Genomic DNA, 26,019 nt, shown 5'->3' with positions numbered 1-26,019 from the left:
TTGGGGTACAAATACTTGGCCAGTGTCTCTCCTTGACTTAAATTATAGGGAAGAGGAACCCTCCTGATTTGCTTATTGTCAGCTTTATTTCTTGGGATACCATGAGAAACTTCTGATTCTAGCAGATTTAAATTTATGACCGTGTAAATAATTTAAATTCTGTAAGCAGCTGGGTTAGGCTCAAGAGCTCTGAAAAAAACGTTTTTAATATAGTTACCAGAATGCAGTCAGTGCTACAAGCAGGGTCCCAGGATTAGAGCTGGATGAAATTTTTTGGATGAATTGTTTCTGTTAAAACAAAAAAAAAAATATTTTGGAAATGTCAAAATAAATCCTTTTGTCATTATCAGAACGGAGCATTTCAGTGTTGGGGCTAGATTCAGAAAGGGATTTACTCACCATACACAAAATTGGAGCTAGTGGAGTTGTCAGTGCCCTCATCATGCCCTATAGTTATGCCCTCATGTGAGAAATGGGAGAACCAGGTTCAAACCCCTACTCAACAGCTGGCACTGGACCCTGGGCATCTATCTTCCCAGATGAGTACCTGAACCACTAGTGTCATTCCTGTTCTCTTTCTCTGGCCCAATGAATATTTTATACAAAGTGGAACAGTAGAGATGGAGAGAGATCCACTCCAGAATAGCCTAGTGGTTAAGTCGCTCACCTGGGAGAGGGAAGGTCTGAGTTTCAAATATCTGCTCCAGAGAGGGGATTTCAACCTGGATCCCCCATCCCTGGGAAGTGCCCTAGCTACCAGGCTACTGGATATAAGGGCACTGCCAGGGACGACCTGTGCCTGCCAATAGTGGGGGGACAGAGGAAGGGCAGCCAGTGTCAGCAGAGTTATTGAGCATGCTCAGTACAACCCAAGGTGCAAATGAGGGGGCACGTAGCCCCCCATGCATCACCTCTGCCCCCCCCACCTCCAGTTTTGTGAATCTAGTCCTTCATTTTCTTCTATTGAAAATACCCAAACAAAACATTTTGTTTGACATGAAATAATTTTTTTTCACCTTTTTTGATTCACTGAGAATTCTGAAAAATTTCAGTTTCTATTCCACCCAAACTGAGATTTTTTTTTCAATTTTTCAGACCAGCCAGTGACTGAAAAATCAGTTACTCACATAGCTCTAGCCAGGATTTTTTTTTTAATCAACTCTCCTTGTCTGCTGCAAAAGATTAGTGATTACACCCCAGGAAGAAACTATGCTTCATTTCCCTCCCACCAACTTTAAAAGGAAATCGTGAATCACAAAAGCTGGTACAGCATAATATAAAATGTTGTATTTGGTTTTTAGAAACGCTGTTAATCTATGGATCATTAATGTACTGTTAATAGGTATAATAGACTGGCCCTTTATCTAAGGATAGGAGTATGTATTATGTTTGTCATGCCTAGCCAGCAGGTTTCCCTAGCAACCCACCTTCAACATTTTCCCGTGCTCCCAGTTTTGATGTTCTCTCTTCTGATCATTACAGATATCTCACCTATTTTAGGAACACAGTGGGACATAGTTTGCTCCCCAGAGGAGCGTCCCCTGCTTGCCATCACATAGATTAGCTCCCTCATCAGGTGCACCCTCTCCTGGTAGTGCCTCTCCTGGCCTTGTCTCCACTTGTAGACCCACCCTAGTCCAGGAACTGCAGCATCCTTTGTATGACCTAGCCCTCCGGCTGCATCACTATCCGTGTTTTTCCCCTTCTGGGAGGGGAAGTATCTCCCAGTTCTATAGTCCAGCCAGTTCCCCAGTGATGAGTGGGGAGGATCTAGGCCCACCCACTATTCTGGGTCCTGGCCCAGGGACCCTATAGACAGGGACCCTATTCCTGCTGCCTCACCTTAACTGCTCCGGCAATATTGCTTCAATTTCCTGAGCCACTTGCCCACAGTCCCAGCAACTTCTTCACCTCTTCTCGGGGCCTACAGCTAGCACGACCCGACAGCCAGCCAGGAGCTCCCTCTGGCTCCCCCGGTCCCTGACAGCAGCTTTTCTGCTCAAAGTGCTACCTTCCTGCAGTCCACTAAGAACACAGTCCTCTCTCCTTAGGGTCCCTGTGGCAACTGCATGTCTCAGGCCCTGCATCTCCCTTTATGTAAGCCCTCTGGGCCCTGATTGGCTGCTCCCTGTGCAGCCTCCCTAGGCTGCTTTTAACCCTATCCTTTCTGGTGTGGGGTGAACACCCCCTTCCCACATAAGAATTGCCATACTGGCTCAGTGCTGTGACCCATGGCGTCTCTGACAGTGGTCAGTACCAAATGCTTCAGAGAAAGGTGAAAGAACTCCACAGTTGGAAGATGTGGGATAATATGCTTCCGTAAAGGTCTCATCCTAATCCTGAATAGTTTGAGATTGATTTAAACCCTGAAACGTGGTTTTGCCTCCCTTCCCATACTCTTTATTTTTCACATCAACTGTTTGAATGCAAGATGCTGTTGTTATCTACATAAATGTTCAGTCCCTCTTTGAGTCTTGCTAATCTCTTAGTGCCACAGTCTAACTGTGTTGTCTGTAGAAAAATATTTCCTTTTATCAGTTTTGAATTTGCCATCTTTTTACTTTCATTAACTGCCCCTTTGCTCATGTGTCAAGAGAGAGGGAGAACAAAAAGCTTCCAATTTACCTTCTCTATACCTTTCATTACTCCATCTATTATATTCATTACTCCCTTCTTATTCACAGTCTTTACAATCTCACTTCATATTAGACTTTTTCCATGCTCCTAATTATTCTGGTCGCTCTTCTCTGAACCCCAGCTAGTTCTGCAATATCCTTTTTGAGATGGGGTGACCAGTACGGCATACAGTGTCCTAGATGAGACCACACTACTGACTTACATAATATTTTCTGTAAGCTTTCTCCATCCCATTTTCCGTACATTCTAACACTGTTTGATTTGATGACTGTAGCTTCATGTTGATGAAAGATGTTTTCATTGATCTGTCCATGGTGATGCTCACGTTCCTTTCCTGAGTTGATTAAGTAAAATTAAAGCCCTGTTAGGTGTATGAGTAGTACAAGTTTTTCCTTCCAATGTACATTACTTTGCATTTATCAACATTCACTTTCATCCTCTGTCATGTTGCCCATTCACCGATCATCGTGAAGTGCCTTTGAAATTCCTCTGTCTTCTCTGGGTGTGGCTAACCTAAATAACTTTGTCCTCTGCAAATTTTGCTACCTCACTGCCTTTTCCGCCCTTGCCTTTTTTAGTTCATTAATAAATATATTAAACACCACCATACCTAATACAGAATCTGAAGGCACCCTGCTGTTGTCCTTTTCTCATGACGGAAATTGACCATTTATTCTTGCTCCTTGTTTTCTGTCTTCGGCAGTTTTTGTCATAACAATATTTTGCATTTCACCCATGACTTCTTACTTTCTTAAATAGCATCTTGTGAAGGACCTTGCCTGTTGTACCTCAGGCCTAGTATACAATGGGGTTTTGATCTGATTTTAGCCATTGGTGGCCAGCTATGAGTGTAGTTGCACTAGTGCAACTGCCTAGTGTAGACAAGGTCTGAGACACGTGTAGGACAGACACCTGTAGTCACCAGAACACAGATCATTAAAGCTGGGACAACTAAAATCTATTGAAGTTTGAGGTACCAAGAAGACCAAATCCAAAATATAAGTATTCCACTGATAGAGTTTTCCCCTGTTTGAAACTGGGGTAAGTCTCACTAGTGCAAATAGTGGATGTGCATGTCTACACTGGAGTTTGCACCATTGCTGCACTCCTAATGACTGGCAACCAATGGCTTTAAGTAGAGCGGGTCCCTGGTATAGACAAGGCCTTAGCTGATATTTGAAAGCCATAAAAGAGAATGTGCACTCGATGGTGTGTGAAAGTGTGTATGGGGAGAAGTTGTTGATTTGTGACCATGCACTTCTTTTCATACTTTGAAAATGTGGGAAACTTTCAGCAAAACTATATATATAGCTATCTCCTATTTCATGGGCCATTATAATAAGATAACTATTTCCCCCTACCCCCCCCCCCCCCGCAATTTGTTCCGGAAAACAGGCTCAGCAGCAGCCCTTGTTGATCTCGCCTCTATCAAGTGAAGCATCCTGTTCTCTCTCCTCCCTGGAAAGCACCATGAAGTCACAAGGTTCCTCATCTTCCTTGCTAGCCAAAATGGCTCATCCAGAGAGACAGTCTTGGCTTGACATAGTTAACACGGAAGAGGTTGATCAGCCTTTATCCTTCTGTGTCCAGATTCATGATGATGATCATCCAACGGCAGACTGTAGTGAAATGGCAGAAAGCCAGCTTCTCAGATCTAATAATGGATCTCAGAACTCTTTATTAAGTGAAGACACAACTTCATCAGACAGCAGCAGGGATCGCCTAACTGTGCCAGAAGATTTGATAGGAGCAAGGACACTATCCAAAGGTGAGCATGTCGGAGAGGCATCTCTCTGCAGGACTATACAACATGAATTCTGCATTTTCCTCTCTTCTTTTTAATTTTTCTCTGAATAACTTGTCAGTGGAGTGTGATTGATGAGAGAATGTCTGTACAGTGCATTGAGTATATAAAGTGCTGTCACGGCTGGGTAGTGAGCAGCCAGATCTAGTGGTCAGAGCTAGAGTCCACCATCACGAGACAGGAGTCAAGAGTCAGGCCAGGTCAGGATACTGGGAGATCAGAAGAAGGAGACAAACCTGAGATCAGAACCACAAGTCAGATGCCAGGAGTCAAGCTGAGTTGGGATGCCAGAAAGTCAAGCTGGAGGAGTGGGAGTGGGAAGCACACAGCCCAGAGCAGGGTGGATCTCAGTTGTTCAGACAGCTTTCTGTTCCTGCTGCTGGCTTAGGTTAGGCCAGTGGGACTCCACCAATAGGACCTCAAGGGTGGAACCTCAAGCAGGGGCTGGGCTTCATGAGTCCTGGGTAAACAGTTGTCAGCAGGCTGCCAAGGGGTGGGTTGGAGCGTGGTTGCTCCTGTGAACCCTGTGGGCCAACGTTCAAGGCCTGTGGGTTATGACATCATCCCCTCTCCTAGGGGTGCCCTCTGGGTGACATGGGTCCAAGTTTCTCAGAGTGGCTCCTATGAAAGACCTGAACCAGGGCAGGAATGTGAATGTTCTCAGCTGGCTCTCAAGTGCACTCCTCTGGGCCGTAACCTTCCCAGTCAATCAGGTACCACAATTTACACTGCTTGACTTTGGAATCAAGGACTTTGTGAACAATGTATTCCTCCTGATCTTGTACTTGTACTGGTAGGAGTGGTGACGGGAGTCTATGGGGAAATGCGTTCTCAGTGTAGGGTTTTATGAGTGAGACATGGAATACAAGGTGGACTCAAGGGACTGGGGGAGTTGGAGCTCAAAGATGACCTGTTTGATTTGCCACCAAATCTGGTATGGGCCAAGGAACCTGTGGTCTAGTTTCTGAGAGGGTCTGTTTCTCTCTCTATAGAAATTCATATCTTCTGTCTTACAGAGTAGGTAGAGCCTTATTGCTTATGCTGGTCTATATGCCTTTTGTAGTCCTACTTCTCCTCTTCTTGGGTGTGATGGATGTGTTATACTAGGTCCGAGGCCAATGAAAGGGAATGAGGATGTTGATAGTTGTGGGTGAAATCAGGGGTGGGACCCATAGTTGACAAAGAAGGGGCTGTGGCCTCTGGTTGCATGGTCTGCATTATTATACAAGAACTCAGCATATGGTGATCGTGTAGACCAGTCATCCGGGTGATGGTTGGTGTAGCATCATAGGTATTGTTCTAGAATCTGGTTGATTCTTTCCATTTGGCCATTTGACTGAGGATGGTAGACAGAGGACAGGTGCACATTGACCCCTAATAGATGTAGGGCCTAGTGCCAGAAGCAGGCAGTGAACTGGGGCCCCTGGTCAGAGGTGACATGATCTGGGAGGCCATGAAGATAGACTGCATTGTTTAGCCAGAGCTGGGTGGTTTAACCCTGCAAAGGGTAAATCAAAGCAGGAATTGAAGTGGGACATTTTGGAAAAGCAATCCACCATTGTCAGAATGGTCATGAAACCACTGGATTCTGATAGTTCTACCACAAAGTCCAAGGAAATGGCCTTCCAGGGCTGAGATGGGGTGTCCAGAGGTCGGAGGAGACCATAGGCTTTCTGGCATGGGATCATGGTGCAGGCACGTGTCTGGCAGTAAGCAATAAAGGTCCCTATTGTGGGGTGCATACAGGGCCACCAGAAGTACCGGAGGTTAATTGTTTTATGTCACCCCAAGTGTCCTTTCTGGGTGGAGTCTTGGCACAGTTGAAGAACAGCCACGCTTGAAAGTCCAGGGGGATCATAAATGTGGTCCCTGAGAAACGTGATCCCCTCTTGGGTGTCATGTGTTTCTCGGTCAGTAATGGCCATCTCGTCTGGTGGAACTCCAGAGACAGAGGAAGAGCGGATGAGCATCAGCAGGTCCTGGCAGTGGGTCACGTGAATGTGAGCTGGTTCTGGACTAGGGCCTTATGGGTTAGAGCTATATCTTTTGGGACAAGGTGTCAGCCTTGCTGTTTCTAGTTCCAGGGAGGTAGGTCAAGGTAAAGTTGAATTGGGAAAAGAATAGGGCCCACTGGAGTTGTCGTTGATTTATGGCCTTGGCCCTGCGCTGTATTCGAGGTTCTTGAGCTCAGTAAATACATGGACTGGATGATGGATCCCTTCCAAGTAGTGACACCAATGTTCAAAGGCAGTGTTAATGCCAAGAGCTCTATGTTCAAGATCCCATAGTTTCACTCAGGTGGGGTAAACTTCCTTAAATAGTAGGTGATGGGGTGCAATATTTGCTTGGTTCCATGCCTCTGGGAGAGGACTGCCCCAATCGCTCAGAGGTTGGTATTCAAATCTTTGTAGCTGTACCTTTTTTGCTTAGTATATACTACTGTGATATAATAAGTTGTTTTGACAATTACTTGTATTACTAAGATTTAGCATATACAGTATAATTGTAGCCATGTCGGTTCCAAGGTATTAGAGAGACAAAGTGGGTGGGATAATATCTTTTATTGGACCAGTTTGTCCCTTTCACCAACAGAAGTTGGTCCAATAAAAGAAATTACCTCACCCACCTTGTCTCTAAGATTTAGCATGATAATGAATAGGCACAAGAATATATAAAAAACTAGGAATACAATTTTTCAGAATCAAATCTTACTAAGATAACACAATACCAACCACTAAAAATGATGAAGAAAATCTGTGAACATTTTGGTATAATTGTCTTGTGAAGTTATAAAGGTCCCATTGGTACACTGGTTTAAAACGGCTGAACATATTTTGGAGAAAAGTAATGTTTCCTCCTCTTCCATTGTCTAGCTGGCAGCTGTCAAAAAGGCAGAGTGCTTGCAAACTGATCCCTGGCTATTGAAGGTCTGTGATGGAACTCCAGAAATAGATAACTTCAAGAGCATAGTCACTATGGAAACTGAATAACCATGTTTGCTTGTGTGCATCATAACCCACTACCGAGTAATCCAATTACATACTGTACACGTCTTTCTCTCCTTTATTTGGTTGGGAGTGGGGGTGGAGGGGAGGGTGAGGGTGAGGGTGGAGAGTGAAAGCTTTTTATTGTAGCAGATGGGGGGGTGAAGTCTCAGTGGCAGATAAATTTCATGGTGTTTCAGCTGTGAGATTTGAGAAAATCAGGGATTCAGCTTGAGATGAGCATATTGGAAAGAATATAATGCTGGTTCTGAGGCTCATCAAGCAGGACATTCCCACTCCAGTTAGCTAATAGTGATGTGTCTGAACCCTGTGAAGTACATTAGCAAAGCCCAGGCAAGCCAGATGTAAAAATACTCTATTCAGAGCAAGCACCAACAGAACAAAAGGACTGTTTTAATCAGTGAAACAAATATACCATGGCTTGAAGATTTGTTAATGCAACCAGTATTGGTTCTTCCCTGTACTTGTACTGCACTCTCTTAGGCCTGGTCTACAATCGGGGGGGCGGGATCTATCTAAGTTACTCAACTTCAGCTACGTGAATAATGTAGCTGAAGTCAACGTACTTAGATCTACTTAACACGGTGTCTTTACTGTGGTAAGTCGACTGCTGATGCTCCCCCGTCAATTCCGCCTGTGCCTCTTGCTCCAGTGGAAGGGAGAGCGCTCGCCGGTCGATTTATCGCATCTTCACTAGATGTGATAAATCGACCTCTGCTGGATCAATCGCTCCGGAGGTAAGTGTAGACGTGCCCCTACCCCTACCGCTCTGCCTCTGAGATAGGATGTAAGGGGCAAGGTCCCAGCTTATATTGCAGCTCCTTGAAGGCCCAATACTTCTATTGCCTAATGGCCTGAACCATTGTAACCAGAACAATTATACAGTTGATTAATACTCTGGCTTTGACACATTCAGCTCCATGCACATGCCTCCCTCTTCACTCTTGAGGGGAGAGAAATAACCTATCACACAATCTGCTTTGAAGCCCTTTGGCAAAGGGAAGTACCAGAATGGAATTTCTAACATGGTGGCATGTAGGACCTAGGTGAAAGGTTGCCAGAACTGATGAATTCTTTGGTTATCAACAACTGGGGAAAAAGGATCTACATAGGGAAAATCCTGACCTACGGGGAGGGAGGAGTATCTCTGACTTTGTAGGAAGGGGCTATGCAGGAAAGAAGGGGGCCTGGTGGGAAAAGGGTTCCATAACCCAAAATGAGACTTTCCAAGCCCAACATCAGGTTAGTTGTATATACACAGCTTGTTTGTCTTCAGCTGAGTTTAGCCTGATGTTTTGCCATTTGCTATGAGGATTATGTGCACCATTGATGACTATATATGTGAAGAAAAAAAAAACTGGGACAAAAATAGATTTAAACAGTTATTTTAAACCTCGGAGAATGTTCAACACTAAACAAGGAATTTTGTTTTACTGATATACTGGCAAGACCAAATGAAACGCAGCAACCCCAGTTTTAAACAAAAATGTTCTGCTGCAAAGAAAACCAATTGTATAATAATGAGCTGATAAGAGTAGGAACAAGCAACAGTAAATTTATGAAATACAATCCCAGCTACACCAGCAGAGTCCCTACTATGTGATGCACCTTCGGAGACAGAATTCAGTAGACCCAAAACCATGCAGTGGGTCATAGGGAAATATCATGTTTAAGAAGTAACGTTGTATGGACACAGGAAGACGGAAATGAAACAAACCCATTCTCACTTTTTAAAATGGCTATGTCCTTACGAGAAGCAAAGGATTCCGTTAAATGTTCAGACTCGAGTTATTATTCAGACTGAAATGCTGAACGCTTTGAGACTTGCACAGCGCTTTTAAATAGCAGTAGTAGTATTAAATCCACTGCGCTGTATTTTGAGGAAGGTTCAGATATTGTAGAAATGAGTGTGATACAAAACCCTAGATAAGAGAGAAGACAGAGGGGACTATTTTCTGTAGAGAGAAGTAACAGGTTTCTCACTCTGAAATAGGAAGTTGATTCCATTATCTGCTTTTTATAGAAATTAATATTGCAGGATTGTTGCTTGCTGCACATAAGACAAAGGAATCAAAACTCCATCTGGCATAAAGAAACAGAGAAGTAAACACCAGTCAGTTAAGAATATAAACAAGTATCTGACTACGTGCTCTGTATCCAGGAATTTCTCTTACCTCCTCCCTGGCAGCAAGCTACACTCAATAGCCAATCCCTATAATTTTTATTTATTTTGGCAACTGTTGGAACAAATTGCCTGATTATGACCACCACCACAAATAATAACAACAAAGAAAGAAAGGAAGCAGAAGATATTGAAATATTACTACAAGAGAATGGGAACATTTATTTATATTTATATAGGTTTCTTCTACAACAGCAATAACATCCTTCTTCCTGAGGATTTACGAACAGCTGAGGTCAATGGCCTAAAGCTTAAGGCAAGAAATTCTTCCAGCGAATGATTCTCATGATGGTTCTTCTGTTGTTTCATTTTAGACAGTAACATTTGATGATCTGTCACATGCTTATACTTAGAGATGGTGCAAAACTGGAGCCTGTTCTCCAATCTCCTTGAACTTTGGCAGGGGTGGCTTTGTGGGAAGGAATTTGTTAATGAGATCTGGATCTGAACAATTCCTGGTTTTCAGAGTTGACATTCTCTTCCCTTGGTTTAACCCAGCTCTGCTAATAATGCCATGGACCAGATTCAATAGTATGCCTTGACCCCCATTTCCTGCTCTGACAGTATAAAGGAGTCAGATTCTGGCTGTAGCTGAGTAACAGAGTTCTCTTGGTGCATTTCTGCTTCAGGAGAGAATCTGGCGCTGCATGTGGAAGGTAGCTCTGTAAGTGGATGTGGCTAACCTGAGCTTTATTTTGATGATAATTCTGATTGATGTAGAAAAGGATCAAAGTTTTAAAGTGAAAATTTACCTATACATTTTTCAGAACTTTGCAAATGAGCTTTCAACGGTGCAGCTCCTAGTCAGGTCTCAGTTCTTTAAAAATTGATTCAGTTCTGAACCCAAAGTACAAGCTGGGTAAATGGCCTGGTATTTAATGTTTGTAATGACATGTCCTTCCTGATTCTTCTGTCTCTCCCTTTTACAGAATTGAGTTTTGCAGCTCTGCATTCACTGGGACTAGTATGTTTAACGTATGCTCTCTTAAGTCAATTATTTCCCAGTTTCTTTTGTCTGAGGCTTTGAGGGAGCTGTAATTAACTTCCCAGGGACATCATCAAAATCTTGAAACAGAACTTTTTAAAAAAAAAATGAACAATAAGATTTTAAGTCTCCCTGGTTTCCTCTTAACCACAGGTTCTATGTTCTTCCATTACCATAGAAAACAGACAGTGGAATTCCACAGTCATAACTGGGAAAGGAGACGAGATGAGAGAGAGAGAAAGGGAGCCATAAGATGGAAGTGCAGAGTTCACTCTCTTTTTTTTGTTTTTGTTTTTAAATTTTTCCCTCTGATCTCTTTTCTCTTCTGTGAACCTTGACACCAACATATTTGGTACAGTCAGAAGTCGGGGCATTGTGATAGCCACAAACAGGGCCAGATTAACTCTTTTATGGGCCTGAGGCTATTAGATTTTGTGGGGCCCCTGTCCGAGGGGATGTGGGCTCTGGGAGGGAGTTTGGGTGCAGGAGGGGGTGTGGGCTCTAGGCTGGGGCAGAGGGTGGGGGTTCAGGAGGGGGCCAGAGGGTCGCCCCTTACCTTAGGAGGCTCCCGAAAGTGATCGGCACACCCTTCTGGCAGCAGCTCCTAGGAAGGGGGCTCAGGAGGTCTCCGCAGAGTGCCGCTGCCCTCAGGCACTGCCCCCATAGCTCCCATTGGCCGCAGTTCCCAGCCAATGGGAGCTGTGGAATCGGTGCTTGTGGCAGAGGCAGTGGGTAGAGACCCGCCCCCAGGGGCCTCAGGAGCATGCCGGCCGCTTCCGGGAGCGGTGTGGAGCGAGGGAGGGCAGGAAGCCTGCCTTAGCCCTGCTGCGGGCTTATGGGCAATTGTCTCCTTTACCCCCCCCTCCATTCCCAAGGTGTTCATAATTCTGAGGTTCTATTGTACATCATCAGAACAAACCCCATTTGGCTGATCAGCCAACCCTGGGGGAAGGCCCTGAAAGGATAAACTTTTACATGGGTGTCACAATATAGACGACCTATTGTTTTTTCACGCAGACATGTGAGACTGAGTGATGTGTACTCTCTGCATATCCTTTCACTATCTGACACAAAGTAAACATATTGCAATGATACAATAATACACCCTAAGGTTGCTCAAGTTTTATATGAACTATTGAATTCACTGGACCCCAAAACATCTGTTTGCAAAGCTAATGAGAATTTGCTTCCTTGTGAGATTTCTTATGCTTCCTGATTCTGTTTGGAATAGAAATACTGAGTCACTCTTGTGATATACTGTATCAGTACTCTGTTTCCAGTCATGGATGGAACCAGAAGCACTAAGCTGAGTACTTGTGAGTACATCACATTATTTGAACCAGAGTCACCCCAACTTTCAGATTTCCCTGGGGGTGCTCGACTCTCACTCCACCCTTTCCCCCAATGTGCCACCCTCACTCCACTCCCCCCAGCACCTCCTGCCCGCTACTGAACAGCTGATCAGCGCCTATGATTTGAACCTCAGAAAAAGTTCAGTTCCAGGTCAAGGTTTGGGTCAGTGTTTACTTTATCACAACCATCCAACCTTAATTTTTTCCCTAATATTTTTATGGGAACAAAACTACAATTAGTGTCTTGTTTTCTGACATGACAAAAGGCTTGTGAAACACTTCAAAGTTGATAAGCACTGTCCAAGTGCTAAGTATTTTTTATTATCACAAATTGTTTATTGGACTTGTTAAAACACCTAATTGACATATTAAAATGAGGCATTTCAAAGGCATGGACCACATCTGAAAAATGAGTGTCTTGTGGACAACTCCTTTGCCATTTATAGTCATCTGGATCACCTCTCACATTTGCAACCACATAGCATTGAATATGAAATATTGAGCAAAACCTTCAATGCCACAAAGCATTGGGCTTTGCTTCTGGGGAAGGGGAGCTCAAAAGCCAGCCTGCTGAGGTCAGAGCTACAAGCCAGACAGGAGTCAAATCTGAAATCTTCTGATCTATAGACAGACATGTTATCTATTGATAACTACAGGATTTGTTTACAAAAGAGAAATATTAGGAAAATATTTATTTAGTTATTTTTAACTTTTCTGGTGGCAACTCTTCTCCTTGGTTACAGCTCCTGGTTGATGAGCAACTGGAAACAGGGAACATCATGTGACCACTCCATCAGTGCTCCACATACCATGGTCAACAGAACCCTGTTTTAAACCATTTCCTAAAATTCCCTTTAGATTCTACACTGTTGCTACTTTTATTCACCTGAGCAAAACAGCTTTGTATTTTAACATTCCATGTAAAATCTACTGACTCTGACCCACCTTTTTTGGCAAAAATCTTTAATTCTGCAGTTTTGAAAGGCTTTGCAAGTGGAATTCAAAATTCTGGTCTAGGGCGACCAGATAGCAAGTGTGAAGAATTGGGATGGGGGATGGTAATAGGCACATATGTAAGACAAAGCCCTGAATATCGGGACTGTCCCTATAAAATTGGGACATCTGGTCACCCTATTCTGTCTGTCCTTTGAAGTGCTAGTCACTTGGGAGCTACCATATGGAGTTTCTTGGGAGCTGCTGTGTGGATTTTTTGGCCATAAGGAAATCCTCCCTTCTTGTATCATAAGATGTACATTGAGAAAATAGGCAGGTAGGATGAGAATACAAGTTACTGGGCTCAGTGGAGTGGTAAATGAGTGACATTTAATGGCCTGTGAGATTTAGGAGGTTAGACTAGATGATATAATGGTCCTTTCTGGCCTTAATCTCTCCAAATTGATGAAGTGATTTAATTAAATGTGAATTTACATCAGCTCATTGTCATATAGGCTTTGAGATAGATAGCTGGTTTTCGGCTTTGACTATGTGAGTGTTTTAGTAGCAAGTTGAGAATCTTTCCAATTGGATTGTTTTGTGGAGGCGATGGAAAGGGGAATTGATCAAAAAGAGTTTGAAAATTGGCTGGTTGGCCTAGGAATTACTGCTCTGTGTTGCCACATAAAATACCCTGATTATTATTATTATTTATTATTAAGAATATTAATTTTGCTCTATGAGATGTCAGTATGCAGAAATCAGAAGAGGTGTGTTCATGGGTGGCATGTCTCATGCTCCTCAGTGGCCCCTGTAGTGCATCAGTGATCATCATTGAGTAGCTCCAAAAGAAAGTCTTGTGTAAGAACATAAGAATGGCCATACTGGGTCAGACCAATGGTCCATCTAGCCCAATATCCTGTCTTCTGACAGTGGCCAGTGCCACGTGCTTCAGAGGGAATGAGCAGAACAGACAATCATCAAGTGATCCATTCCCTGTCGCCCATTCCCAGCTTCTAGCAGTCAGAGGTTTAGGGACACTCAGAGCATGGTGTTGCATCCCAACCCATCCTGGCTAATAGCCTGCTTATACACCTGGTAATTGTTACCTTCACTCTGAAATTGAGTGTCAAATTTACGATCCCAGTGTGTGATGTTAACAGCAAAACCAACCGTGCCATGAGCAGAAATCCACTTTTGAACCAAACACAGCTGCTTCTTCCAAAGTAAACAGTGTGAGCCAGCAATTTTCAGGAAATATTACTGCTGTGTATTATGCCTAGCACGTGCAATTTTTTTTCGGTTTCCTGTAGCTTGTTAAATATCCCCCCTCCCTCAAATATTGTATCAAAGCCATAAGCTATATTTAGTTCCAGTCAAGGTACAGTCAGTCTGTTTATATTTGCAGAGTAATGTAAAAATGCCAGATAACCCACATACGCCTTGAGCACTGGAAACACAAATATGTGTAATGTACCATAAAACTAAAGTTTTCTCACTATAGCCAAAGGGTTTTAAAAAGCATTGTGGGGAGGGGGAAAGAGAGCAACATTTTCTAGAACATGGGAAAGATCTTTTCTACTAGTTCAGCATTTTGTGCCTGAGCCACTGCCCACTGAAGTCAATGGAAAGATTCCCATTCACTTCAGTGGATACAGGATGAGGCCTTGAGACATTATGGTCATGGGTGCTATAAGAAAACCTTACAGAGATATTCTTGGGATCTTGGCTCTTAGCCTACTCTTTGATCTCCCCTAGTGCTGCTCTCTAATTGCAAGAGTCACTCAAGAACCTGTACGACATAGGCTTATAAAAGTAGCTTGTGACACAGTGGTGGCTTCCGTTTGCCTTTTCCTTAAGACATTTACTGTGGAGATCCAAGAAGAGGGCTCACTGTAGGCAGTATTAATTAATCCTTTCCTTGGAGAGGTTAGGGGAGTCATAATGTGAAGGCTCTTTTGTATAGAAGAGAGAGAGAGACAGACAGACAGAGTGTGTGTGTGGGGTGGTGGGGGAAGGAAGGTGGGTAGCACCTGTTACTTCAGACAAGAAAAGACAGTTTGGTAGGGTGAAAGGAAAGGATTAATTTCACTTTTTAATTTACTTCAGTTTATAAAATATTCTGATCAACAAAAGTCAGTTGGTGCCCATTTAAAAAAAAAGCAGTGAAATAAAGTTGAATGTTATACCCCTGCCAGCTAAAGGACCCAAAATCACAGAAAGAAACAATAAACTCAGGCCATTTTCCTGAGAGATTATGTGGACTATATGAGCCTAAAATGTGTAGCTTGTAGTATGAGCTAAAATCTCTGATGACCAAAAATCTCTGCCCTTGTCAGGCGAGCAGAAAAATGAGTCCTACAGTCAAAATTCCCATATTGAAAATGCCTTTTTACTAGGGCTGTCAAGTGCTTTAAAAATTAATGGTGATTAATCGTGCTCTTAAACAATAATAGCATACCATTTATATAAATATTTTTGGATGTTTTCCACATTTCAAATGTATTGATTTCAATTACAACACAGAATACAAAATATACAGTGCTCACTTTATATTTACTTTTTATTATAAATATTTGCACTGTAAAAATAAAAGAAATTGTTTTTTTAATTCACTTAATACAAGTACTGTAGTGCAATCTCTTTATAATGAAAATTGAACTTACAAATGTAGTTATATACGAAAAAACTGCATTCAAAAATAAAACAATGTAACATTTTAGAGCCTACAAGTCCACTCAGTCCTACTTCTTGTTCAGCCAATCACTCAGACAAACAGATTTGTTTACATTTGAAGGAAATAATGTTGCCCACTTCTTGTTTACCTGAAAGTGAGAACAGATATTCGCATGGTACTGTTGTAGCCAGCAAGATATTTATGTGCCAAATGTGCTAAAGATTCATATGTTCCTTCATGCTTGAACCAGCATTCCAGAGGACATGTATTCATGCTGATGATGGGTTCTTCTCTACAACGATCCAAAGCAGTGCAGACCAACGCATGTTCATTTTCATCATCTGAGTCAGATGACACCAACAGAAGGTTGATTTTCTTTTTTGGTGGTTTGGGTTCTGTAGCTGCTGCTTTGGAGCATTGCTCTTTTAAGACTTCTGAAAGCATGCTGCACAGCCCATCCCTCTCAGATGTTGGAAGGCACTTCAGATTCTTAAATCTTGGGTCAAGTGCTTTAGCTATCTTTAGAAATCTCACATTGGTACCTTCTTTGCATTTTGTCAAATCTGTAGTGAAAGTGTTCTTAAAACGAACAATGTGCTGGGTCATCATCCGAGACTGCTATAACATGAAATATATTTCAGAATGTGGGTAAAACACAGAGCAGGAAACATACAACTCTCCCCCAAGGAGTTCAGTCACAAATTTTATTAACACTTTATTTTTTTAACAAGCATCATCAGAATGGAAGCATGTCCTCTGGAATGGTGGCCAAAGCATGAAGGTGCATATGAATGTTTAGCATATCTGGCAAGTAAATACCTTGGAATGCCAGCTATGTTCTCACTTTCAAGTGACATTGTAAATAAGAATGAGGCAGCATTATCTCCCATAAATGTAAACAAACTTGTTTCTCTTAGCGATTGGCTGCACAAGAAGTAGGACTGAGTGGACTTGTAGGCATTAAAGTTTTACATTGCTTTGGTTTTGAGTTCAGTTATGTAACAAAATTTGTAAATTGTGCTTTCATGATAAAAAGATTGCACTACAATACTTGTATGAGGTGAACTGAAAAATACTTTTTCTTTTATCATTTTTACAGTGCAAATATTTGTAATAGAAATATGAAGTGAGCACTGTACACTTTGTATTCTGTGTTGTAATTGAAATGAATACATTTGAAAATGTAGAAAAACATCCAAAATATTTAATAAATTTCAATTGGTATTCTATTGTTTAACAGTACGATTAAAACTGTGATTAATAGCGATTAATTTTTTTGAGTTAATCGCATGAGTTAACTGTGATTAAGTGACAGTCCTACTTTTTACTAATCGTCACTCATCTAAACCTGGCACATATTAATTGTTGCACCTTCATATTAAATAGTGTCTTTAAAAATTTACCTTTTATCCCAGGCTGCTTTTGTCTTATCTTTCTGCTAAATTCCCAGCTGTTCTCTCCTTTTCCCAAGTGTCCCCATCTAGAGGAGATGGTGCTGCAACTAGAAAGCTGTCAGACTGAAAGGAATAACTGAAACAGTCTTAAACAAGGATTCATTGTGAAAGTTCCATGCGGAATTGTGTGCCACAGTGTATGAAATTTGACAACTATATGTAACGTGACCATATGTCTTACTTGTTCATACTTTGTCCCAGTGTCTTGGAAACTTCTTACGTGACTCCTGAAATGTCCCTTTTTTTATTCCCTCAATCAAAATATTTTTGGTTGTGTGTTTAAAAACTACAAAATGTTAGTTTAAGATATGCTGCTGTACCAAGCAGAATTTGCTCTGTGTTTTCTAGGAACAGAGAGAGATCAGTGGAACAAGTGTTCAAGGTGATGAACGGTGTTTGGAGGGAAGGGAAAAGCTGAATGAGAGTAGATTCTATCAAAGCTTCTTTTTGCTCAAAGTGCATGTTGTTAACAGTTGTTCAGAGTTAAATAATAAAGACACTCAGAACACAAAATAACCCTTCACTTCAAGAAATAGACATGTCACTGTTGAGACAGCAGCTGGAAGTATCAATACCAGCATTTATTTATTTATTTTTTTTGTCATATGTATGTTACTGCCATCTGTTTTTATTTTGAAAATATAGTCCCTTTAACTTTGTAAAAATCCTATTAACTGAATCCAGCATCACTGCAACTTGCTGTCGTAGTCACATTCTTATCTTATTTATTATTCTTCTTTTCTTTATAGAACAGGCAAAATGCTCCGAAGACGAAATGGAGCGACTTTACAAGTCATTAGAACAAGCAAGTTTGTCTCCCATCGGGGACCGTCGACCTTCAACCAAAAAAGAGCTCAGAAAGTCCTTCGCCAAACGGAGCAAAAACCCCTCCATGAATGAGAAACTCCACCAAATCCGAATGCTGAATAGCACATTAAAGGTGAGGTGTCACAAGGGGTAAAGTTCCAGCCTGAAAAGAGGAAAAACAGTTTGTATTGAAAAAGAAACAATCTGAAGCTTCACCCAATCTCAAAGTGAATGTTGTTCAGTTAAGTCTTTCAAATAATGTTTCACTTTCTCCTGCCTCTGTGTTTTGTGGCTATATTTGAAAGTGGAATCAGAAGCAATAGTTCAGTTCTTGCTGTAGTTCCAGCCTGACTGGAGAAGGTGTCAGGAATTTATAAGAGATCACATGGTAGTCAGTTGTCAAATTCACACACTCAGTGGGTGTTTGGTGAGTTCACTGAATGGGACAGTGTCAAAGGAGGGAGAGCAGAAAAAGTACACGGACGGTAGTGGACAACCAAATGACCCTTAGCCAAGAAAGTTTTCCTTAAGGGATTACTGCAGAATGCACAGGATGTGCTAAAGCTATTTTAAGGGCCTCCTGGAACTAAAATAGTTTCAATAACACAAGCATCCTGCTTTCATGTTGGAATTTTACCATGGGTAGAGGATGAGAGGGTTTCTCAGCACATTCCCTGGAGGGTCTGAGAGATAGATAGACTCTGCAATACTCTGATGGATAGGAATCACTTGGAGCCTCATTTGTGTCTCATGGAATTTCTAGTCCTGTTTCTGGGTGCTACTAGAGGAGAGAGAGAGAAAACTTATTAATATAAAATTAAATTGTAAATAGAGAGATGGAGGGATAACTCAGTCATTTGAGCATTGGCCTGCTAAATCCAGGGTTGTGAGTTCAGTCCTTTAGGGGGCCATTTAGGGATCCTGGGCAAAAATTGGGGATTGTTCCTGCTTTGAGCAGGGAGTTGGACTAGATGACCTCCTGAGGTCCCTTCCAAACCTGATATTCTATGAATGAACATTAAAACAATTGCCTTCCCCATCCTCTTGCTTTTTTTATCAGAAGTAAGAAATGAGTATGTTACCTCAATTGTTTTTACTTAGCTTTAAGTCATGTCTACTTTGGAGAAATTTATAAAGAAATTTCTCACTGGTACTAATGCCAAATCAGCTGTTCTGAGACTCATAATAATACATTCTTCTGTAGCATCTGCTGTCTGAGGATCTCATCATTAATGAAGTAAGCCCCACCACATACTTATAAGATAGATAAATAGTATCCACGTTTTACAGGTGAGGAAACTGAGAGACAGAAAAACGTTACATGGCTTTTCCAGTGTAATGTGTGTCACCAATAAAGGAAAGAACAGAACTGCTTAGTGCCAAGGGAATTGGTGGCTCACATTTTAGTGTTAAATCTTCAGATTAGAATGATGGTGAGTTGGGGATAAAAACTTTAGTGCTATTAGAGTTTTTGTTTATTTCCTAAGGGGATTCACATTCCTCTGGGTAAACAAATGAGTAAATTATGGATCTGACTGTGGTTAGCACTCTTTTATAACCAGACTTTTTTTTTTTTTTTTTTGGTCTAACACTAATTGAGTATGGAAAGATCATTTTCTTGGATGCTTTTCTTAATGCAGAAAATGTGGGTTTTGCTTTATTCAAACAGAGAAGTTGGAGTGTCGACAAGATAAATATGGCATTAGAGAATTTCATACAGAGACAAATAGAATTCTTTAAGCAATGGTGTTTACATTAGTTAGTGTGAAAGGTACATTCTCATAGTAAGGAAAATGCCAAACTGTGAATCAGTAAAAAAGTATGCTTTTAAAGTAATTTCTTCTTAATATTATATGAAGCAGGACATAATTAACCCTGCATGATCTATTGGAAATACAGAATTCTGGGAAGTCTTACATCTGATCCATATTTGCTGTGCTTTGACTAAACCTTTATCAGCTTAAAGCAGAGTGATTTATGAACATACCGAGGCTGACTGGGATTATTAGTTTGGACTTGCTACTCCACATCTCTAGCAATGAATCATTGCTGCTGCCACAATATATCAATAGCAAAACATATTTCGGATGGCTAGGAAGAGAGGGAAGCTGTTTGCAGAGTGTTTCATATGCTAAATGATTGGAGGAAATTAGTCTTTTTTCCAGAGATACGAAAGATAGATCCACCCTGTCAGAAAATTTCTCCATCGGGAAAAAAAATCCCCGCTTCTATGTTAGCAGCACCTGTCTGTTTCTCTGTCCTGTGCCTTTTGCTGTCCTCTTACAAAAGTTGCCAGCTAGACATAGGGCTGAACCTGAGTAATCTGCCTTTCTAACAAGCTGTCCAATTCCAGTTGGTTCAAGAATCACAGATCACAGAGATTAGGCCTTCTGGGAAAGTTGTTGAGGCTATGGGTCAGGATCACTTTTGTGCATAATTCTTGGGGTCAAGAAAGCTCTAGGCCCTCTTACCTGCCTTTATTTCCCCACTTACTCTCTGTCTCATCCTCCTAGCTCTGACCTTGAAACCTTCTCTGTCTTACTTTTGCCTCTCTTCTGTAATGACCCTTATCTGAGGCTGACTAGAGGTGCTTGACATAGGCCAGTGGAGGGGTCCGCTGCCTCACATCCACTGGAGGGAGACAAGCAACGGACAAACTACATACATTGTTTTTATTATTTTTTTCTATCCAGAATGGGTGTTTGCTTATCCCTTCTTATTATAACACTAGAATTCCATCTCATGGGGCTGTTTAACAGCAGAGGCCTACTCCGAGCATACGCCAGAGAGAATTGGCACTTTTGCAGTTAATTTGTCTCAACAGAGGCTTCTGTCTGGAGCTGGCATAGCTAAATGATGGTTGGTGGAGAATCATTTCAGTTCAGATCCATTTGTCGTCATCCTAGAATTACTAAGAACATTTTGTTGAAGTCTATGTCTCCATAGTTGAAATCCAGTATCACTGCTTGGAGAAGCCCTGTATGCCTGGGACACACTAAAAGAATAGTAAGATACTGTAGACCTGGAAAAGGAAAATGGAGCTCTGCAATAGAGAACATAAGAATGGCCATATTGGGTCAGACCAAAAGTCCATCTCGCCCAGTATTCTGTCTTCTGACAGTGGCCAATGCCAGGTGCCCCAGAGGGAATGAACAGAACAGATAATCATAAAGTGATCCATCCCCTATTGCCCATTCCCAGCTTCTGGCAAACAGAGGCGAGGGACACCATCTCTGTCCACCTTAAGGTGTTTATTCTCCATGTACTGATGTCTCTGCTCACATCCTCTGTGAGGACTGAAGCTGAGATCTGTGGGCCTAAAAATGTGAGCCCTACATACTGAGCTAAAGGAACGGGGTTCATTAACTTACAAGTAGCAGCAGCCTTGTAAACCTCCCTATATGGTCTAGCCACTAGAGTGGGACAGATAGCCACCCTATGTGAGTGTGGATTACATCTAAATTTAATATGTCTAGGACTGAAAGTAGGGGTATTTACAATGTGGGAAGGGAGTGTTTTTCTTGAAGGTCAAAAGCTGTGTCCAAATTGCAGTAATTGCTGCTGCTGTTACCAGTTTTTTTAAAATTTAGCATTTTATGAAAAGTGATCAGTTCTTCATGTAACTCTTCTCTTGGGCTTTTGTGCAAAGATCCTGTGAAAAATATGGGATATTTTAAAGACTCAGGTATAAACAGAACTGTAACTTCAATTGGAAGAAACTTTTGCCATGGGCTTGTTTTAAAATTCCCATACTCAAAAAGGGAATCACATTGCCAAGATGGGCAATTTAGGTTCATACTATTTTTATTAAGGAAAATACGGTGTACAGTTCGTATGGGAAAATATATATTTATTAACCCTCTTGATTTCCTACTAGTGTAAAGAGCATGACCTGGCCATGATTAACCAATTGCTGGAAGATCCTGAGCTGACGGCAAAGAAGTATAGAGAATGGAAGAATACAAACACCATGTTGGTCCAAGAGATCTATCAGCAGCACGATGCCCTAGCTGTTGTGGAAGGGAATAGCAAGGAACCATAGATGAATCCACCACCTTTCTTTAATTGAAAATGCTATCTGAGGACAGTGGAACCTGCAGTACATAACAGGATTCCTCCCTGTCCCTCTTTACCTCCTGATGCTTTAAGCTACTACAGTTTCAGGTTTTGTTTTTTCCAAGTGCTTATCTCTTCCCCTTTAAAAGAAAAACAACCCATTCTCCAAAGCATTATTTCCTCTCTCCAAACTCATTTCATGCCAATAAAATGGAACCCCAAAATTAAAAAAAGATGCCCCCTCTGGGTACATGTCTGAGGCAAACATTATCTGAAGCAGAGAGGAAATGGATTGACATTCAGGAATGGCTGATCTTTCATCAGAGGTAAACTGAGCACACACAGACCTGAAAGTCTCAGAGGAATGTACATATTGTAGATACTAGACCTTCGGGGTCATTTTATTCATGTAACCTATTGATGGAAGGAACTTTTTTAAAGCTATGATAATGCTAACAGGATACAATCTTCTCTCCTACCACTTGTCTCTTCAAGACAACTACAAGTAAGAACTTTTATCTCTACTTACATTTGTTTTGACTGCATTACTATGTAAACGGTGGCAACAAGGATAATGATTATGCATAAATCTGAATTTTAAATAATTTTCAAGGCACCCAGTCAATGGACACCATAAACATTTCCTAATTGTGTACGGACAAGATCAAGATGCTGTTTTCCCACGTCATCTGGAGAGGGTCCCTTAATGTGTGTTGGTGACAAATAAATTTGTTCTTCAATGCGGAAACTCTGTCTCATCAAGTTTCAACTTTTCTTATGGAATATAGGACTCAGTAAAGGACAATTTTCTGCTTACATATTTTTGATAGTAGTGAATACGTAAAGTACAAGTTCATCTTGAATTCATAGTCATAATAATAGACCTTTTACAGCGCTTTTAATCAGTAGAACACAAAATGCTTTACAAAGGAAGTCAGTTTATTATCCCTGTTTTACAGGGGAAACTGAGGCACAGAACAGCAGTGACTTGGCTGATGACACTCAGCACGCAGTGGTGGAGCTGGGCAGATCCAAACATATAAAACATAGTTGATTATATTTTTTTTAATATGTGTCACTTTATGGCTTATGTGAATGTGTGACCATGTACTGTATATATTTTTATTTATATATTTATGTACTGTACATTTTCTACTGTAAAAAGGACCACATGTTATAGATGAGATTGTTTATCTGTTGATTTCAAGAGAAATGCCTGCACAGTCTTCATACCCAAATATAATTAATATACATTTATATTATTCATACCATTCCAAAGTTACGACACATTGGGAGTTGCATTGTAAGCTTTATTTTTGAGTACCTTGCTTCTACTTTTTGACCTCAGTGTGAGATTTGGTTGAAAATTTCACTGTATATTCTAGGGTAGGAAAATATTTTTCTATAAAATTTCATAACCCCAGGTGGCATGGTTTCATAACCCCAGGTGGCATAGTTTAACTAGTATGTTAATCAAATAAAAAATTAACACATTGTTTTGCTGCAATGGGTCATAATTTTCAGCCTTAGGTTTCTCAGCACAGGATACACATTTGAACTCCCAATTGGATGTTGAATTGTCTATACATGTGCAGTATAGTTTGATTTGCATATTTCAGCATATGTGACTTTGTAAAGTCACTGAGTTTTAAGAAATATTCCTCCTTATTAAATGGATCCCCAGCACAGGAACTAGCATTTAAAGATATACACCCAAATACTCTGGTGTGAAGGAGATGCACTCCAGTTAGCCAGTGTGTAAAGATGTTCTCAAGAGTTTTTGGACTCATCTAGCTTTAAAGCAGAATACGCTATAAATATCAAAAAATCATACATGTTCAGATATTGACCCATGTGTATGCATAGTGTAGATTATTAGAATTTTGATTATGAAAAAAAATTAACCATCTTCACTGGAACAGATTGGATTTCCTCCACTTGCTTAGCAATTAGTTTTAATTGCTTGGAAATGTTTCATTACTAAGCAATTAATGTTTTAAGATCTAAACCCTTAGCTGTATCCCAGAACATCCAGGAAATGTTGGATCATTAGAGATGGGTTGGACTTGGGAATTGAATGCAGCAGGAAGGCTCTGAGTTTTGGGCACTTTTGGCAGCTGGTAAATCTACTAAAATTTGATTGAAGGGAGCCATGCCTAGGTGGACTGTATAAGTTCCCGTGAAGCAGGTTTTCCCTTCTGCAGATATTAGCGGGAGGAGAAGAGTGGACTGAGGGATGGAGAGACACAGGAGGCAAAAACAGGAGGTGGTTGGATGCTGTGGCTCGGAAGTAGGGTTATATTTGAGATACCAGCACTGCCTCAGGACTGGAACTTGGGAGTGGGACTGGTTGTTGAGTCCGCGTTAGTGCTGGACTATGGAGAGCTGTAGCTAGAGAACAAGGACTAGCTGGGGACTGGAACTGGGTGGTAAGAACTAGTATAGGAATCAGAGAAGGAAACTGAAACAATCACTGGGCACATCTGTTAAAAATAAAACCACAAAATCTTTTAACTAAACCTTCTAAACTATGGAAACCACAAGCTAAGTGATGTAAATAGATCTGACATCAGCCTTTCCCATCCAGACCATTCTCTTGAATTGCACTTAGCAACCTTAACTGTAACATGATGAAGGTTTGTTTGTTTTATGTCTAAGTGTGTGTGTGTGTATATAGATATATATAGATTCTCTTGTGTTAAGCAACAATACTGAAGGTTTTTTGTTCTTTTTTTGACAGTTGCACACGGACATTATGCAGCCAAAGCTGTAAAATACTTCAGGAACTTAAAGAAAATTCTGTTTAAGAGAAATCAAGAAAATATTGACTTATGAAATTAAGGAATTCCTCATTATGTTTTTAGACTTTGTGCGTATTTTTTTCAGTTGTTCCTAGTGAACAACAAAATTCAGATTTTTTTTTAGCGACATTTATTATTCAGGTAAAAAATCTTTCCTTAAAGCTAATCATCCGTCATTTTGTAAAGTGTGCACCCACTACCCAACAAACAAACTATGCTAAACCAATATTTTCACTTACACTTAGAATATTTCCTCATTTCTGAAAAAAAAGTCAATTGTCAAGATTTTAGACAATAAGTACATTTTAAAAAGAGCCTTAAAATAAACTAAACTTGGAAGGGACAGATCTTCACCTGTAGGCATAGAGTGCCTGGTGCAGTGCCCTTTGGACTTCCTGATTCTGGGGCTGCTCTGTACCAGGCCACAGTCCCAAGATCCTTTCACCTTCATCAGCTGCCAATGGCCCCATATGGCAACCAGGTTTATGGAAGCTCAAAATAGTAGACCTTGTTCCTAGCCACACCCTCTACACTGACAGCCAGAGTAGTTGGTGTGGGAGTCATACAGGAGCTCTGCACCACTCAAGGATATATCTATCCAGGAGAGTCACTTTAGGGGCTTGATCTGCTGAGTTTAGGGCTGCTTTCCACTGGGAAAGTGACACCAAACAGCTGGACCTCAGTCTAGTAACTTGGCCAAAGCCTTGGAAAAATATAAAGACAATGCAGAAATTTGTTGCACATTTTATATATATATATATGTGTGTGTGTGTGTGTGTATTTGTATTTGCCTAACTTTTTCAATTCTGTTTTGTTACAGTGTTCACTCAGTATGGAATAAATTCATTCCACCCCAACCCTCTGATACATGCTTTGGTCATATAATTAGTTATTCAAACTGAGCCCTTCTAGCCTTAAAGTCTACCGATGATGTAAGATTTTATTGTCAGTACGTTTTTGGCTTGACAGACAAAATTACCTCCCAAAGTGCATGTGATGAACTTGAAATTAAATCAGCTGGATAATACCAACATAGGGTGAGCTGCAAGGCCCATCCACCACATCAGTCCCATGCAAGCCCTTGAAATAATGTTAAGTGGGATATAAGTCGTGGCTAGGCCTTGTATGGGCCCTCTGCATAGGAGTGGATTTTACCTATGGAGAACCCATGTGTATGTGTATTCGGAAGTAAAACAAATAATGTAAATGATTAGCATACAACTGAGAGTGAGAATTAAATTGTTGGCTTTATAGCAGTACAGACTCCAGTGAAGAAAGACATTTATCTACTAATTAGCGTCTCATGGCTGACTTATCTGTGTATAT

The 26,019-nt window shown here is 41.1% G+C and overlaps 1 protein-coding gene across 1 annotated transcript in view; it reads left to right on the top strand.

Moving 5' to 3' along the window:
• Positions 1 to 25,558, top strand: part of IPCEF1 (interaction protein for cytohesin exchange factors 1) — a 122,522-nt gene extending 96,964 nt beyond the window's left edge. Inside the window, exons 9-11 of the mRNA XM_075126828.1 lie at positions 4,033 to 4,405; positions 17,779 to 17,969; positions 21,714 to 25,558. Of these exons, the coding sequence (XP_074982929.1) occupies positions 4,033 to 4,405; positions 17,779 to 17,969; positions 21,714 to 21,878 (729 nt within the window). The 3' untranslated portion in view covers positions 21,879 to 25,558. The remainder of the gene's footprint in view (positions 1 to 4,032; positions 4,406 to 17,778; positions 17,970 to 21,713) is intronic.
• Positions 25,559 to 26,019: the final 461 nt, after the last annotated feature.

The sequence above is a fragment of the Caretta caretta genome, chromosome 3 (genome assembly GCF_965140235.1).
Source record: "Caretta caretta isolate rCarCar2 chromosome 3, rCarCar1.hap1, whole genome shotgun sequence".
Taxonomy (NCBI): Eukaryota; Metazoa; Chordata; order Testudines; family Cheloniidae; genus Caretta; species Caretta caretta.
Note: the sequence above shows the minus strand (reverse complement) of the source record. Positions and strands in the feature narration are given on the sequence as shown.